This window comes from Oreochromis aureus, linkage group 3, assembly GCF_013358895.1.
Source record: "Oreochromis aureus strain Israel breed Guangdong linkage group 3, ZZ_aureus, whole genome shotgun sequence".
NCBI lineage: Eukaryota > Metazoa > Chordata > Actinopteri > Cichliformes > Cichlidae > Oreochromis > Oreochromis aureus.
The window spans coordinates 99505573-99522364 of record NC_052944.1 but is presented as its reverse complement, the minus strand read 5'-3'; the positions used below and the strand labels follow the sequence as shown (position 1 = coordinate 99522364).

Sequence of the window (16792 nt, the reverse complement as noted above, 5' to 3'; positions counted from 1 at the left end):
TGCTTTTACTTTGTGATCAGAGTCCAGGACTGAGAGAGCAGCAGAGTTGATGGATGATGAATTACTGGATGGAAGAAGCTTCTCATTAGCAGTAGTGATGTCATTAGAAGTAGTGATGGCTCGCTTGAAGCTGACTCTCCGGTGCGTGTGTCAAAAAAAATTAACACACTGCTTCAGAATCACTGCGTCGAAGCGTGAGTCGTTTAGCCAGAGTCACGTGATCAGTGACGTCCGAAGCTTCATTTAGAACCTAACTGCTTCGGTCTCTGATTCAATGGTTTATAAGGCCCAGGTAGAATGTATAACTGCATCTCTACCAGTTTCTGTGCACTCCAGCCTCTTCTGTTCCATGTGAAGGGATTTTCCTTAGGTCAGGAGAAATTATCTCCACGAAAAGAAACCGGTTCAGCTATCGCACGGTGGAACAAATTTCACAATTTTTATTTAAGGAGAACCTTAAATAAAAATGAGAAAGGGTAAGCTTAAATGCATCATGTTTTTAATTTGCAAGTTCATAAGCATTTTCCCTTTCCAGTTTACAATCAATTGTACCCCGAGGTCTAAAATATGTATAGGAAAATTTCCCTAATATAATATTATTTATAAAAATACCCGTCTAGCGATTAACTGCATAAGTACATGGAGGCAGGACCTCACAGCAGAAGCATACTCCATAATCCATCTAGTGGACTGATAGTAGAGCAGCTGATGGCAGCTTCCTCTGCCTCACACTGCTGTCTGACTGCATTCAGCTGACACTGAGATGAAGCAGGAAAGAAGCAGCTGATTTGGACAGCACACATGATGGAAAGGAGGATTTCAGTTGATGTGCACATGAATGATTTGTGTTTCCTCTGCAGGTGAAGGTAGAAAGTGTGTGTGAGCTGATGTGAGCAGCATGGATCAGTGTGAGGACAGAGAGGAGGGAGTCCCTCCCTCTAAAAGCACTCTGTGTGGGGAACATGAGAGCCAGACCAAAGCTCAGAGGTGAGATGACCATCTCTAACTGTCCATGACTCTTCTCCATGTCACAGCTCAGCACTCACATCACTGCTCCATCATTATTCACAGGAACCCACCTGGACCTCCACCCAGCTCTGTGTCCTGTAAGAGTGACCGGTCTAAAGGTTTCCTCATTGATTTTAAAGTCTCTGCTGCAGAGAGGTGAGCTGCTAGTAACACGAACTCTCTGATTTAAATGATTGTTTGTTGATGTTTCCTGGTTTCTAAAATGCATCTCTGTAGGAGAGCAGTGTCTCCAAGGACACACAGGCTCAGCTGTAACTGTTATTTTATTTGGACAGAATTGGCTGTTTATAACTATTTGTTTTAATGAGAGGTATAAATTTAGACTTCACACATCTGGATCCTAAGCTATGATACAAACAGCTGCTAGCAGTGGGTAGTTTGATGTTTGTTTTCCTGTAAAAAGCTGTACTGTAATCTAAGAGGACTGTTACTGACAAAAAACAGCTGCAATATCTGCAGTCTGTGTGATCACAGCTGCTTCAATGACTTTCATCATGTTTGTGTCTGCAGAGGTCAGAGGTCACAGTCTGCAGGGTCCAGCTGTCCGTCTGTGAGGAGTGACCAGTCCAAAAATAATCCTCCATTCTTCAGTGGTGAACCTGGACCAACGAGGTCAGAGAGCTGTGATGACTCCTTTACATGGTTGTGTTTTCCTGGATAAATCTGACCTGAAACATCCTCAGATTGTTACAAAGATTCATTAAAAGAAAACAATGAAAGAGAAAAGATCCAAATGTTAGACTTGGTCATTTGCTGTTTGAGGACAGTGATGCTCATATCTGTGGGGAAAGTGTGACCTGAGTGGGTTCATGTTTGTCTTTAAAGAGCTGCTCTGATTCTCTTTGTGTCTGATCTGTTAAACAGTCTGAGAGGTCACACAGAGACCCAGCAGCTAAAGCCTGGATCATACTGGCTGCTGTTACTCCATCAGGACAACACTGAACCACAGTGCTGTTCATGTTCAGGGTTGTGTCATAAAACAGAGAAAAACATGAAGGAGATTTTTTTTATAGCAGATAACCTTAAACAAAAACTGAAGAAAACCATGAGTCAACATATGAACATTACCTGATGCTGCTGAAGTGAAGCAGAGCAAAGCTACAGATGTTTCATTACAAAGCATATTTTAATTTCGCATAATTTCATAAAGTTTAATGCAGCTTCTTGTCGGAGGTCATTTAAGAAAAAAAGAAAAAACACAGCAGTCTAGGTAGGTGGTAGCTAAAAGCAGGCGAATGGGAAACTGTTCTTGAAGTACAGAGAGAGAGAGAGCTGTGGATGAAGTGTGATTTTATCGTGGTGGAGGCAAAACAGCAAAAGTCAGACGGAATTCATGACGATGTTTATGTGAAGCGTAGCTTTGATCTTCTTTTGTACTGGTTCAGTCAATTTTGGTTGGAGAAAGATGAAACCTGCAGCTTCAGAATTTAGGGAAAAAAAAGATGTAAACACAGTGCGGACAGGCCGATGTATCAAAATGAGCGAGCTGTCGGCTTTCACCCCCGATGGCGTGTCCGTGTACGCGCTGTCAGGTGAGACAGCGTCGGCTTTGTGTTTACGTCTTTATGCTGAATCCGTGTACCTGCTCTCATTTACTTTTTTAGCTGTTTGGTGGTTGTTGAAATTTTGCGAGGTTTCACCTGAGATTCTGGCTTTTTCGGCAAAATAAATCTATATTAAAAAACCGATTAAGGATTTTAATGAATTCATATCACGTTATTTAAGGTAGAATCTATTTTAATTGGAAAATTGATCATCAAAGCCTTAATATCTACACTGACTGTGAGCCAATGAATGTGTAGACTATCACCATGACAACATGTTGTTTGAGGTCAGTCCCAAAGTCGATCTGTGAGCGTTTAAACTCCAGAAACATCTCCTGCTGTTGTTGTACATTCACTGCAGCTGACAAATCTTTACAGGACAGAAGCTGCTGGAAAGCATGAAGAGCAGGAACAGCACACAGCTCAGAGTTCAACAATTCTTCATATATGTAGATCAGTTGGCAAACTGATTATTGTGCACCATTGTGTCTGTCATGAGCCACCGTACCTGTGTTGTGTAATTCAGTATACACACCTGTCATTGGATGGATTTACTCTTCAGTGAAATAACATCCAGAGTGTTCACTGACTCATATAACACCACGAGGCTTCTACAATATACTTTTTTATTTTCAGATTAATGAAATCTTAAACTTTGTTCTGACCTTCTGTAACGTCTTCCATCAACACTGAAAGGGAGTCCATAAAAACAGACTGAAAATTACTGATATTTTCACAATCTGAGAGTTTTAAACTTGACAGACTTGATTCAGATGAAGTTATTTGAGCAGAAACTACTGGATCTTTATCCTGTGTTGATCTAATTCTTCATATTTCCTCCACAGAGTGGACCAGCAGAGCTCAGAGGTTACCAGTGGTCAGTCTGCCCAGCAGCATCAAACACAGCTGGACTCCATATTTATGGTCTGTACATGTACAACAACTACTGTTACATCTATTCTGTTCACAGTCATCTCCATGCTGCTCTTTGTAGACCAGTGGATTGTCAGTGTGTCCAACATGGATCTGATGTTCGGCTCCATGATTTCAGTCTGATTGGCTCATTCATAAAGTATTCTGTTCCAGCTGCTGGAGGACAACATCATCACTTTTGTGAAGAACGAGCTGAAGAAGATCCAGAAGGTTTTGAGTCCAGATGACCCAGAATGCATAGAGAGGCAGAGGAGCAGCAGCAGAGAGGCATTTGTGAAGATCACAGTGGACTTCCTGAGGAGAATGAAGCAGGAGGAGCTGGCTGACCGTCTGCAGAGGAGTAAGAGGATTTATCTAAAGATTTAAGCTGCTGGATAAATGAACATTTACTGATGTCTTATGAGATGGAGCATGTTTTAAAGATTCATTCTTTTTGGATTTAAGTGTTTGTTTCCACTTTCAAGTGATATTCTACATATTTTTTCTCATTCAGAACTTCCAGCTGCTGTTTGTCATCGTAACCTTAAATCTGCACTGAAGAAGAAGTTCCAGTGTGTGTTTGAGGGCATCGCTAAAGCAGGAAACCCAACCCTTCTGAATCAGATCTACACAGAGCTCTACATCACAGAGGGAGGGACTGCAGAGGTCAATGATGAACATGAGGTCAGACAGATTGAAACAGCATCCAGGAAACCAGACAGACCAGAAACAACAATCAGACAAGAAGACATCTTTAAAGCCTCACCTGGAAGAGATGAACCAATCAGAACAGTGCTGACAAAGGGAGTGGCTGGCATTGGGAAAACAGTCTTAACACAGAAATACACCCTGGACTGGGCTGAAGACAAAGCCAACCAGGACATCCAGTTCATATTTCCATTCACTTTCAGAGAGCTGAATGTGCTGAAAGAGGAAAAGTTCAGCTTGGTGGAACTTGTTCATCGCTTCTTTACTGAAACCAAAGAAGCAGGAATCTGCAGCTTTGAAGACTTCCAGGTTGTGTTCATCTTTGATGGTCTGGATGAGTGTCGACTTCCTCTGGACTTCCACAAAACTACAATCCTAACTGACCCTAGAAAGTCCACCTCAGTGGATGTGCTGCTGATAAACCTCATCAGGGGGAAACTGCTTCCCTCTGCTCACCTCTGGATAACCACACGACCTGCAGCAGCCAATCAGATCCCTCCTAAATGTGTTGGCATGGTGACAGAGGTCAGAGGGTTCACTGACCCACAGAAGGAGGAGTACTTCAGGAAGAGATTCATGGATGAGGAGCAGGCCAGCAGGATCATCTCCCACATCAAGACATCACGAAGCCTCCACATCATGTGCCACATCCCAGTCTTCTGCTGGATCACTGCTACAGTTCTGGAGGATGTGCTGGAAACCAAAGAGGGAGGACAGCTGCCCAAGACCCTGACTGAGATGTACATCCACTTCCTGGTGGTTCAGGCCAAAGTGAAGAAGGTCAAGTATGATGGAGGAGCTGAGACAGATCCACACTGGAGTCCAGAGAGCAGGAAGATGATGGAGTCTCTGGGAAAACTGGCTTTTGATCAGCTGCAGAAAGGAAACCTGATCTTCTATGAATCAGACCTGACAGAGTGTGGCATCGATATCAGAGCAGCCTCAGTGTACTCAGGAGTGTTCACACAGATCTTTAAAGAGGAGAGAGGACTGTACCAGGACAAGGTGTTCTGCTTCATCCATCTGAGTGTTCAGGAGTTTCTTGCTGCTCTTCATGTCCATCTGACCTTCATCAACTCTGGAGTCAATTTGCTGGAAGAACAACAAACAACCTCTACATGGTCTAAACTATTTAACAAACCAAAACTTCAATGTCTCCACCAGAGTGCTGTGGACACGGCCTTACAGAGTCCAAATGGACACCTGGACTTGTTCCTCCGCTTCCTCCTGGGTCTTTCCCTGCAGACCAATCAGACTCTCCTACGAGGTCTGCTGACACAGACAGGAAGTAGCTCACAGACCAATCAGGAAACAGTCCAGTACATCAAGAAGAAGCTCAGTGAGAATCTGTCTGCAGAGAAAAGCATCAATCTGTTCCACTGTCTGAATGAACTGAATGATCGTTCTCTAGTGGAGGAGATCCAGCAGTCCCTGAGTTCAGGAAGTCTCTCCACTGGTAAACTGTCTCCTGCTCAGTGGTCAGCTCTGGTCTTCATCTTACTGTCATCAGAAAAAGATCTGGATGTGTTTGACCTGAAGAAATACTCTGCTTCAGAGGAGGCTCTTCTGAGGCTGCTGCCTGTGGTCAAAGCCTCCAACAAAGCTCTGTGAGTACATTTGTATTTATGTCTTTATTATGTTTCTACATAGTTTTACAGTTTGTTTTCATGTTTTCTGAGGACAGTTTTGTTTTAATTAAGCTATTTTGTTAACCATTAATTGTATTGCATGCTGGCTTAAAAAAACATTTCATTTGACTGATTTTAATATTTTTTTTCAGACTGAGTGGCTGTAACCTCTCAGAGAAAAGCTGTGATGCTCTTTCCTCAGTTCTCAACTCCCAGTCCTCTTGTCTGAAAGAGATGGACCTAAGTAACAATGACCTTCAGGATTCAGGAGTGAAGTATCTGTCTGCTGCACTACAGAGTCCACATTGTACACTGGAAACTCTCAGGTCAGGATCCAGTTTTTGAAAAATGTATTGATAGCAATGTTGAATATTATTACACAGGAAAAGAAAAACAACTACATGTAAAATAATTACAGCATGACGCCTCTGCCTTTGTAAATGGAGGGACAGTAACTGCGTGTAAAACCTGCAGACAGTCAGATTAACAGTATTTTGTCTCTATCTGCCATTCTGCAATTCATCTCACATAAACAATAACGTGGCGCACAGTGTGACGTGAAAAAAGGCACATACCTTTGACTTGGCGTGACGAACTCTGTATTCCTCTCCCACACGTAAACGCAAAACAGGAGTTTTAAAAAAATCTCAGTTTTCGGTGATTCGAAACACCGTTTACGTGTGGATGAACATTTTACTTGTAAAACAAAAGGGGGCCCAGCAAAAAAAAGTCTGGGAACCACTGGCTTAGGAGATTCTTCATTATGCTCTGAAGATTTTTTTACAGTAACCAGCTTCTCATTTCTAACTTCTCAACCTCTCATTTCTCACTCCCAGAGTAGAAAAGAGTCAGTCTCCCATTAATGGTAGGTTTGTTCAGAATCATAGTGCCAGGTACACAAATGCATCATTGAGATTTTGCTACAATCCAAATATTGAATTTGAGGAGTTTGTGAGGACTGATCACGTTGAGCTCTTTTTCCACATTGACTGGTTCGGATATTTATTGTGGCCACTTTTATCTGCATTTTTGGTGTAAAGTTTCAGTCTACGGCCAGTAATTCTCTTACCAACACTGTGGGGTTCCCAGCGCTGACACTTAGCTCCTCCAGATGTGGTAGATTGATCAGATGACCTTGATATAATATCCATATGGTTTCTTGCCAAGTTTCCCCAGTTTCCTGGTTCTGTTCACTTCAGTGGGGTGGACACTTTCCTCGTTTGATGTACGGGAAGAAAACCGTGCCCAAATTACATGGAATGGTGTAGGGGTGGGCGATATAAATGATATACGATAGAAACGATATAAATTTGGCCAACGATAGAGATTTTGACTATACCGCTCTATCGCGATAGCGCATGTTGATAATGTCATCAAGCTGCGCCTGTTTTGGTCGAGAGCATCACAGCGGCTACAACCATTATCATCTGCAAATTATGCCGGGCGACAGTCATAGCAAAGTGATGAAGCACTTTTGACATATTGGGAAAGCCAAACACTGCGGTTCCTCCACTTCCCTACCATTGATTCATTAATGTTGAATTCTCTCGCAGCTGTTGTACTTCCATATTGTTGCAGTATATTAATGGCTAACCTCGTATTATGGATGAATAATCTCAGTTGTTCTCCTGGCTGAAGTTTGGCCCGTGTATAGCATCATGCTATGCGAATGCATTTGTCCCTAACCACCAGAATCCCTCACGTTAACGTTTATCGAGTGGAAAAAAAAGTTAGCGTTCATCCCCCAGCTTCACTGTGCTAATGTTATGCTAACATAGCTGTGTCGATAGCAATCACGTAGCACAACATTATATACCAGGTAGTCCAACTTCAGTAACCCTGCAAACGCCAGTGCTGTTTAGTTTTCTGTCTTCATTTATGTTGGAAGTGGTAGCAGAGCTGTACGTTTGAATTAGTTTAAAAAATCTTTCAGTCAGAACATGGTATGTCATGTCATGGTATGTTGGTGTTTCTTCACACGAGTCAAAAGGCGAGCTGCAGCATTCTGTACAAGTTGGAGCCGGGCCACGCTGGACTGACTGACACCCACATATAGTGAATTGCAGTAATCCAACTGAGATAAAACAAAAAATGGACCGCTGGACAACTGAATTAATTTGTTTCCTCGAATGTAAGTTTGCTATCCAAGAAACCCCCCCAGGTTTTTTACATGCGCTTTAACAGCACATGTTAGGTTACATAAGTCCAAATCTGGGGCATTGAAATTACAGCTTGGTCCAAAAATAATTACCTGAGTTTTGTCCTCATTGAAGGTAAGAAAATTTGAGGCCATCCAGGATTTAACTTCGTCAAGACATTTGACTAGCGATTCCATGGGCGTGGAGGTGTTTCTATTAAACCGAAGATAAATCTGGGTGTCATCGGCATATGAGTGGAAGCAGATCTTATGCTTCCACTCAACAGTATCAAAGGCTGCAGTTAAATCTAGGAGCAGGAGCAAAGCTGGGTCTCCTGAGTCAGTGATTAATAATAAATCATTATGTATTTTTAGGAGGGCAGTTCCAGTCGGTTTTGAAGTCCGACTGGAACTTCTCAAAAATATGACTATTTAGAAAAGTTTGTAACTCCTCAAATACAATCATTTCTAGAATCTTTGACAGCTCTGTGCAGTGGATTCAATGGAAGCAGCCAAGCGCTTTAAGTGTCTTCTGTATAGGGATGCTGGTTCAGCTGTGGCTCAGCACAGTTTCACACTGTGACTCAATAAAAGCTGCAGGAAATAAAAGCATGATGCTTTCATCAGTGTGGAAATAAGAAAGTTTCCTGTAACGTGACAGACGCTGGAGCTCTTTCACTCACAGCTTCACAGTTTCAGCTTCAAACTTCAGCTTTCTTGTGTTGCTTTAGTGTAGAGCCTTAAACACAGTCCCACTGTCGGCCTCCTGAACTGGGAGTTTGTTTTATTTTGGACTCTGATGTTTCTTGGTCTGTTTTTTTTTCCACACAATAAAACTTGACCATTTTTCATGTTTTTATGATAAATGTATGACTTTAATGTAAAACATTCAGAGTTTTTTTTCTCTTGTTGTGTTTGTTTGAAGCTGCTTCCTGTTGGCTTCAGCTGTTTGGAGTTTCCATTTTCTAAACTTCTACATTCTGAACCTTCAGCTCTGAACAGATTATGAAACACTGAATGATTTCAAGCACTTTGTCTAATAAACTTACATCTTTCATTCTTCATACAGATTGAGGAGATGTGGTTTGTCAGAGATCAGCTGTGATTATCTGGCAGCAGCGCTCAAGTCCAACCCATCGTATCCCAGAGTGCTTGACCTGAGTGTAGACTACAACAACCTGCAGGATTCAGGAGTGAAGCAGCTGTGTGTTTTTCTGGAGATTCCACGATTTCGATTTGAAACTCTGAGGTCAGTCACCATGTTTTAGTTGTGCTGAGATGAATTTGATGTGAAAGTTCTGCTGACATTGTGGATCGGTAGGCCCACACACCTCTATACAGGAAGTCTTGTTCTGCTCTTTTGTAGAACGTTTGATCCCTGGTCCTCTGAGTCTGACTCAGTAGATAATGCAGAGATCTGAGCTGATGTGGTTGAGGGGACTCGGGCAGCCTTTTTTTCACCAAGTCACACACATTCAGAGATCAGAGTGTCCTGTGTGTGCTCTCATTCACTCACACTCACTCTTATATGGCTGAAGTCTGTTTGTACAGAGGCTACCGTCAAGAAATCACATGATAGGGTGGCGCTAGGGTTTCACAATGAGCTCACCCGAAACCTTGGCTGACTGTGACCCACACCTGTTTTTACACCTTGGCTCGGAGGCATCCTGACTTTTAGCACCATGGCTACTTCACCTGTCCCTCCTGCACTTTCTTGCTCATTGTGTCAGATGTTTAGTTACTCCTCGGCCTCTTTTAGCAGTAATGGTATCTGTAATAAATGTAGCATATTTGCAGCTCTGGAGGCCAAGATTACTGAATTGGAGACTCGGCTTCGCACCCTTCATTCACCCGTAGCTAGCCAGGCAACTGTAGCTGGTGCAGCCGAAGATAGTGTAGGCCCCGCTAGCTGTTCCCCGGCAGACCCCAAGCAGCTGGGGAAAGAGGGCAGCTGGCTGACGGTGAGGAGGAAGCATAGTCTGAAACAGAAGCCCCAGGTACATCACCAACCTGTTCATGTGTCTAACCGTTTTTCCCCACTCTGCGACACACCTGCCGGGGGTCAAACTCTGGTAATTGGTGATTCTGTTCTCAGACATGTGAAGCTAGAGACACCGGCAACCATAGTCAATTGTCTTCCATGGGGCCAGAGCAGGCGACATTGAAGGAAATTTAAAACTGCTGGCTAAGGGTAAACGTAAATACAGTAAGATCATAATTCACGTCGGCAGTAATGACACCCGGTTACGCCAATCGGAGGTCACTAAAATGAATATTGAATCGGTGTGTAACTTTGCCAAAACAATGTGGGACTCTGTAGTTTCTCTGGTCCCTCCCAATCAGACCAGGAGTGACATGTTTAGCCGCATGTTCTCCTTAAATTGCTGGCTGTCTGAGTGGTGTCCCAGAAACGATGTGGGCTTCATAGATAATTGGGAAACCTCCTGGAGGAAACCTTGTCTTGTTAGGAGAGACGGCATCCATCCCACTTTGGATGGAGCAGCTCTCATTTCTAGAAATATGGACAAATTTATTAAACCCCCCAAAATATGACTATCCAGAGTTGGGACAAGGAAGCAGAGTTGCAGTCTTACACGCCTCTCTGCAGCTTCTCTCCTCCTGCTACCCCCCCAAAAACCCATCTCCACTGAGACTGTGTCAGCTCCCAAAAAGACAAAAAACAAACTAAAAACCAGCAATAAATAATTTACACATAAAAAATCAAAAAGAAAGAACAATACAGTATCCACATCTGAACCAAAGAGTAAAACAGTGAAATGGGGATTATTAAATATTAGGTCTCTCTCCTCCAAGTCTCTGTTAGTACATGACTTAATAATTGATCAACAAATCGATTTACTCTGCCTTACAGAAACCTGGTTGCAGCAGGATGAGTATGTTAGTTTAAATGAATCAACACCCCGAGTCATTCTAACTACCAGAAATCTCAAGCACAGGCTGAGGGGGCGGTGTGGCAGCAATTTTTTCACACCAGCCTATTAATTAACCAAAGACCAAGACAGACTTTTAATTCATTTGAAAGCCTGATGCTTAGCCTCGTCCACCCCAGCTGTAAAACTCAGAAACCAGTCTTACTTGTTATCATCTATCGTCCACCTGGGCCTTACACAGAGTTTCTCTCTGATTTCTCAGACTTTTATCTGATTTAGTGCTCAGCTCAGATAAAATAATTATTGTGGGTGATTTTAACATCCATGTAGATGCTAAAATGACAGCCTCAACATCGCATTTAATCTGTTATTAGACTCAATTGGCTTCTCTCAAAATGTAAAAGAACCCACCCACCACTTTAATCACACTCTAGATCTTGTTTTAACATATGGCATAGAAACTGAACATTTAACAGTGTTTCCTGAAAACCCTCTGCTGTCTGATCATTTCCTGATAACATTTACATTTACAATAACTGATTACACAGCAGTGGAGAGTAGACTTTATCACAGTAGATGTCTTTCTGAAAGTGCTGTAACTAAGTTTAAGAATATAATCCACCCACTGTTATCATCTTCAATGCCCTGTAACAACATAGAGCAGAGCAGCTACCTGAACGCTACTCCAACAGAGGTCGATTATCTTGTTAAAAATTTTACCTCGTCACTACGTACGACTCTGGATACTGTAGCTCCGGTGAAAACTAAGGTCTCAAATCAGAAGTACCTGACTCCGTGGTATAATTCTCAAACACGTAGCCTAAAGCAGATAACTCGTAAGCTGGAGAGGAAATGGCGTGTCACAAATTTAGAGGATCATCATTTAGCCTGGAGAAATAGTTTGCTGCTTTAGAAGAAAGCCCTCCGCAAAGCCAGAACATCTTACTATTCGTCACTGATTGAAGAAAATAAGAACAACCCCAGGTTTCTCTTCAGCACTGTAGCCAGGCTGACAAAAAGTCAGAGCTCTACTGAGCCAACCATCCCTTTAACGTTAACTAGTAATGACTTCATGAACTTCTTCACAAATAAAATTTTTATCATTAGAGAAAAAATTACCAGTAATCATCCCACAGATGTAATATTATCTACAGCTACTTTTAGTACCATTGATGTTAGGTTAGACTCTTTTTCTCCAGTTGATCTTTCTGAGTTAACTTCAATAATTACTTCCTCCAAACCATCAACATGTCTTTTAGACCCCATTCCTACAAAACTGTTCAAGGAAGTCCTGCCATTAATTAATTCTTTGATCATAAATATGATCAACCTATGTCTAATAATCGGCTATGTACCACAGTTGTCAGTTGTCAAACAGCTAACTGATCATCTGCATAGGAATGGCTTATCTGAAGAGTTTCAGTCAGGTTTCAGAGCTCATCACAGCATAGAAACAGCTTTAGTGAAGGTTACAAATGAGAGAAGTTCTGAGAAGAGAAAGATCCTCAGAATTTTCTATACAGGCGCTGTGGAGAGCATCTTCACACAGAATATGGTGGTTTGGGAACAGCTGTGTTAAGGACCAAAAAGCTCTCCAGAGAGTGATCCGTACAGCAGAACGCTGCTGAATTGCTCTCCCCCCACTTCAGGACACCTACACCAGGAGATGCCAGACTAAAGCAGCACTGTGTGTTATACTTGTATAACTATGCATGTGACAAATAAAGAACCTTGAACCTTGAGAGCATATTTCTCCTGTTTTGGCTTCCCTTCATTGGCTTCCTGTTAAATCCAGAATTGAATTCAAAATCCTGCTCCTCACATACAAGGTCTTAAATAATCAGGCTCCATCTTATCTTAATGACCTTGTAGTACCATATCACCCTATTAGAGCACTTCGCTCTCGCTCTGCAGGCTTACTTGTTGTCCCTAGAGTATTTAAAAGTAGAATGGGAGGCAGAGCCTTCAGTTTTCAGGCCCCTCTTCTGTGGAACCAGCTTCCAGTTTGGATTCGGGAGACAGACACTATCTCTACTTTCAAGATTAGGCTTCAAACTTTCCTTTTTGCTAAAGCATATAGTTAGGGCTGGACCAGGTGACCCTGAATCCTCCCTTAGTTATGCTGCAATAGACGTAGGCTGCCGGGGATTCCCATGATGCATTGAGTATTTCCTTTCCAGTCACCTTTCTCACTCACTATGTGTTAATAGACCTCTCTGCATCGAATCATATCTGTTATTAATCTCTGTCTCTCTTCCACAGCATGTCTTTTATCCTGTTTTCCTTCTCTCACCCCAACCGGTCGCAGCAGATGGCCCCGCCCCTCCCTGAGCCTGGTTCTGCCGGAGGTTTCTTCCTGTTAAAAGGGAGTTTTTCCTTCCCACTGTCGCCAAAGTGCTTGCTCAAAGGGGGTCATATGATTGTTGGGTTTTTCTCTGTATCTATTATTGTGCGATCTACTGTACAATATAAAACGCCTTGAGGCGACTTTTGTTGTGATTTGGCGATAAATAAATAAATTGAATTTAATTGAAAGTGTGATCAACAGGGGGTTCATGACCCCCTTGGCGGACTCTACCACAGGGCTTAAATCCGGGACTCTCCACCATTTCACTCTAGAAATAAAGAAGCTTCTCGGATGAGAGGTGAAACATCTTCAAGAAACTTAAAGAAGTCCAGATGCCTTTTTTCTAAGCTCTTTAGATGACTGAGAACCTTCACAGACACCTCATCAGTGTAACTCTCAGAGCTACCAGCCGTTTGCTTAAATCACAAAGCCCTTCATTGAAATCAATGATATCAAAGCTGGAATCAAATGAGTCCAAGTCTTCTGCTGATTCAGCATCACATTCATCTTTGTTCTTGTTGGGTCTGCGCTTCCACAGGCTCCGCTAGTTTAGAGACTTATTCTCGTTAGCGTCAAAAACAAGACGAACATCTTTTTCTTGCTAGCAAGGGAAGGCTGGTCGGAATCAGCTCTTGGAGCTCACGCTCCTCACCCGTCTCCAAACCAACTCCTTCAAAGAGCAGCTCTCCTCGCAGCTATTTATTGACAACTGTTACATACACAACACAAGCACCTCCCACCGTAAACCCCCCCAATGGTTCTAAAAGACTAGGCACTATGTGTGTGTATGTGTAAGCATGCATGTGCGCGTGTGCATGCATGCGAGAATATAAAATAAAGAATTTGACACATTTTGTTGATACCAAAAGCACACTGAACAATTCAGTGTGCTTTTACTGCAGTTCTCTCTTCACGTTTTCTCCTCTGATTCTGTCCACATGTTGCTCTGCATCATTGCTCAGTTTTCTGACAAAAACAAGATTAAATATTGCTAAAAAATAGTATCTCATTACACTTCACTGTAAGTGTCTTTTTTTTAATGGTTTATCTGTTATTTTTCAGACTGAGTCACTGTGACCTGTCAGAGAGAAGCTGTGAAGCTCTGTCCTCAGGTCTCAGCTCTCAGACTTCTAATCTGAGACAGCTGGACCTCAGTAACATTAACCTGAAGGATTCAGGCGTGAAGCTTCTGTCTGAAGTACTGAAGAGTCCACACTGTACACTGGAAACTCTCAGGTGAGATCAAGCATTGTTCTTTCATCCACTGACAGAATTAGTAAATTAATAATAAGGCAGCCCTCTAATAAGAGGAGATGTGGAGGTCTGAAGTGCAACATACTCTTATGTTGAAAAGTAGAAACGTAAAATAGTGAAAATAGGGATGAGTTTGCAGAGGTGAATCCACAGCACAATGTTGTTGTGTGCTGAAAGCAGACATCTCACAGATTCTGAGACTGCAGGTTTCATCACTGCCCAAAGAAAATTCACTGAAGCAGCAGTAAAGGAAAGTCCAAAACTACTCTTCATGTTTTTTTTTTTTAAAAAGAGATGATCAGGGGGATCCACACTTTGTGTGTGTTTACATCTTTTTTGTGGGGTCTGTTGATTTGTCCTGTCTGTTCACTTGCTGTTTTAGCTGGTTGGTGGTTGTTGATATGGTTTTGTGACCTTTTAGCTGAGATTCTGATATTTCTGTAGATACCACATATCTAATTAGTGTGAATGCTTGAAACGCATTCAGAGTATTGTGCTGTAGGCATTCACACTATTGAGTTCCTGTGTCTCTTTATTGTGTGAATGCTTGAAAGGCATTCACACTATTGAGTTCCTCTTTCTCTTTATTCTTTATTGTGTGGATGCCTCAAAGGGCAAACTCAATAGTGTGGATGCATCCACACTATTGAGCATCCACACTATTGAGTTCCTGTTTCTCTTTATTCTTTATACTTTATTGTGTGAATGCCTCAAAGGGCATTCACACTATTGAGTTCCTGTTTCTCTTTATTCTTTATTCTTATTATTCTAGTTGCTTCCGTACGTTTTTTGCCGTGGAACTGCTCCCTCAGTTTTATGCCGTTCAAGTCCAAAAAAATTCTGCTAATTCTGTTAATGCCGGCTATGACTTTTGGTGCTCTTAACTTCTATACTTTTTGAGATATTGAATTTTTTTGCAATATTTTTGCCCATTGAAATGAATGGAACACATTATCAATGTGGTCACTTATTTCTGCTCGCCGGCCTGAGCTGTGTTTTAGCTCAGTGAGATGAGCAGCCGTTCTCAGACTGGGAGGCCCGGGTTCAAATCTCGCTTATAGCAACAATTTTTTCAGTTAACAGTTAAACTTTGTTTCACTCTTTTCAACACAAATGTTATGTTCTTCACTCCTTTTTAGCACAAATCTCAGCTTTTTAGCTCTTTTAAGCAGAAACCTGTTTTCAGCAGAAATTCTGCTGATTCACCTCTTCAGCGCAACGTTCTGCTTCTTTAAAGTCAAAGTCAGTTTTATTTGTCAATTTCTTCAGATGTACTTGCCATACAAAGGAATTGAAATTACGTTTCACACTGTCCCATGCGTAACATAGACAACAATAAAGTGCAGATGCACAACATTTAGGTAACATACAGGATATAACAAGACAGGACCTACACATAACATATAACATATAATAAAGTGTTCCACAGTGCGCCCTGGAAAGTAGTGTACTAGTACACTTGACGTAGTCCCCGGTTGTGGTTGGCAAGTGTTTTTGTTTTAATGCAGCATAATACTGTAGCAGCAGTAATAGTAATATAAATAATATAAATAGTGCTAAAGAAAATACTAAAAATACAAAAAATATAAGGCAGCAGGTGTGTGCAATTGTAATGCAGAGGTAGTCGTTTCCAGTCAGGAATATAGAGAGTGTTTCCTTGTTGTGGAGTGTGTGTGTGTGTGTGTGTGTGTGTGTGTGTGGGTCCAGTCTGTCTTCCTATACTCCTGCCAGCCTGGTGGTTCTGCTGGCTGGGAGCTGGGAGGGGAGAGAGTTCAGCAGTCTCACAGCCTGGTGGATGAAGCTGTTGGTGAGCCTGGTAGTGCGGGAGCGGAGACTTCTGTATCTTTTTCCGGAGGGCAGGAGGCTGAACAGACAGTGCGCAGGGTGGGTTGCATCGTTGACAATTGTGATGGCTTTGCGGGTAAGGCGGGTGGTGTAGATGTCTTGCAGGGAGGGGAGTGGTACACCAACTATCCTCTCAGCTGTTCTCACAATGCGCTGTAGAGCTTTTCTGTTATAGTCAGTGCAGCTACCGCCCCACACAGTGATGCAGCTGGAAAGGATGCTTTCAATGGTTCCTCTGTAGAATGTGGTCAGGATGGGTGGTGGAGCACTTGCCCGCTTGAGTTTGCGCAGGAAGTAGAGGCGCTGTTGTGCTTTCTTGGCCAGTGATGCTGTGTTGGTGGTCCAGGAGAGGTCCTCACTGATGTGCACCCCAGGAACTTGGTGCTGCTCACCTCTCCACCGCAGCGCCGTCGATGGTCAATGGGGGTGACAGGTGGGGCCTCTCTGGAAGTTGACAATAACCTCCTTGGTCTTGCTAACATTTAGCAGGAGGTTGT

At 42.5% G+C, this 16792-nt stretch overlaps 1 protein-coding gene across 1 annotated transcript in view; it reads left to right on the top strand.

Annotated features, from left to right (window-relative positions):
- Nucleotides 1–928: 928 nt before the first annotated feature.
- The window catches only part of LOC120434820 (protein NLRC3-like), a gene marked incomplete at its 5' end in the record, with an annotated part of 39264 nt that continues 23400 nt past the window's right edge, over nt 929–16792 (top strand). Inside the window, 8 exons of the mRNA XM_039603233.1 lie at nt 929–987; nt 1072–1164; nt 1540–1641; nt 3419–3497; nt 3660–3846; nt 4000–5800; nt 5974–6147; nt 14259–14432. Coding sequence (XP_039459167.1) covers nt 929–987; nt 1072–1164; nt 1540–1641; nt 3419–3497; nt 3660–3846; nt 4000–5800; nt 5974–6147; nt 14259–14432 — 2669 coding nt within the window. The remainder of the gene's footprint in view (nt 988–1071; nt 1165–1539; nt 1642–3418; nt 3498–3659; nt 3847–3999; nt 5801–5973; nt 6148–14258; nt 14433–16792) is intronic.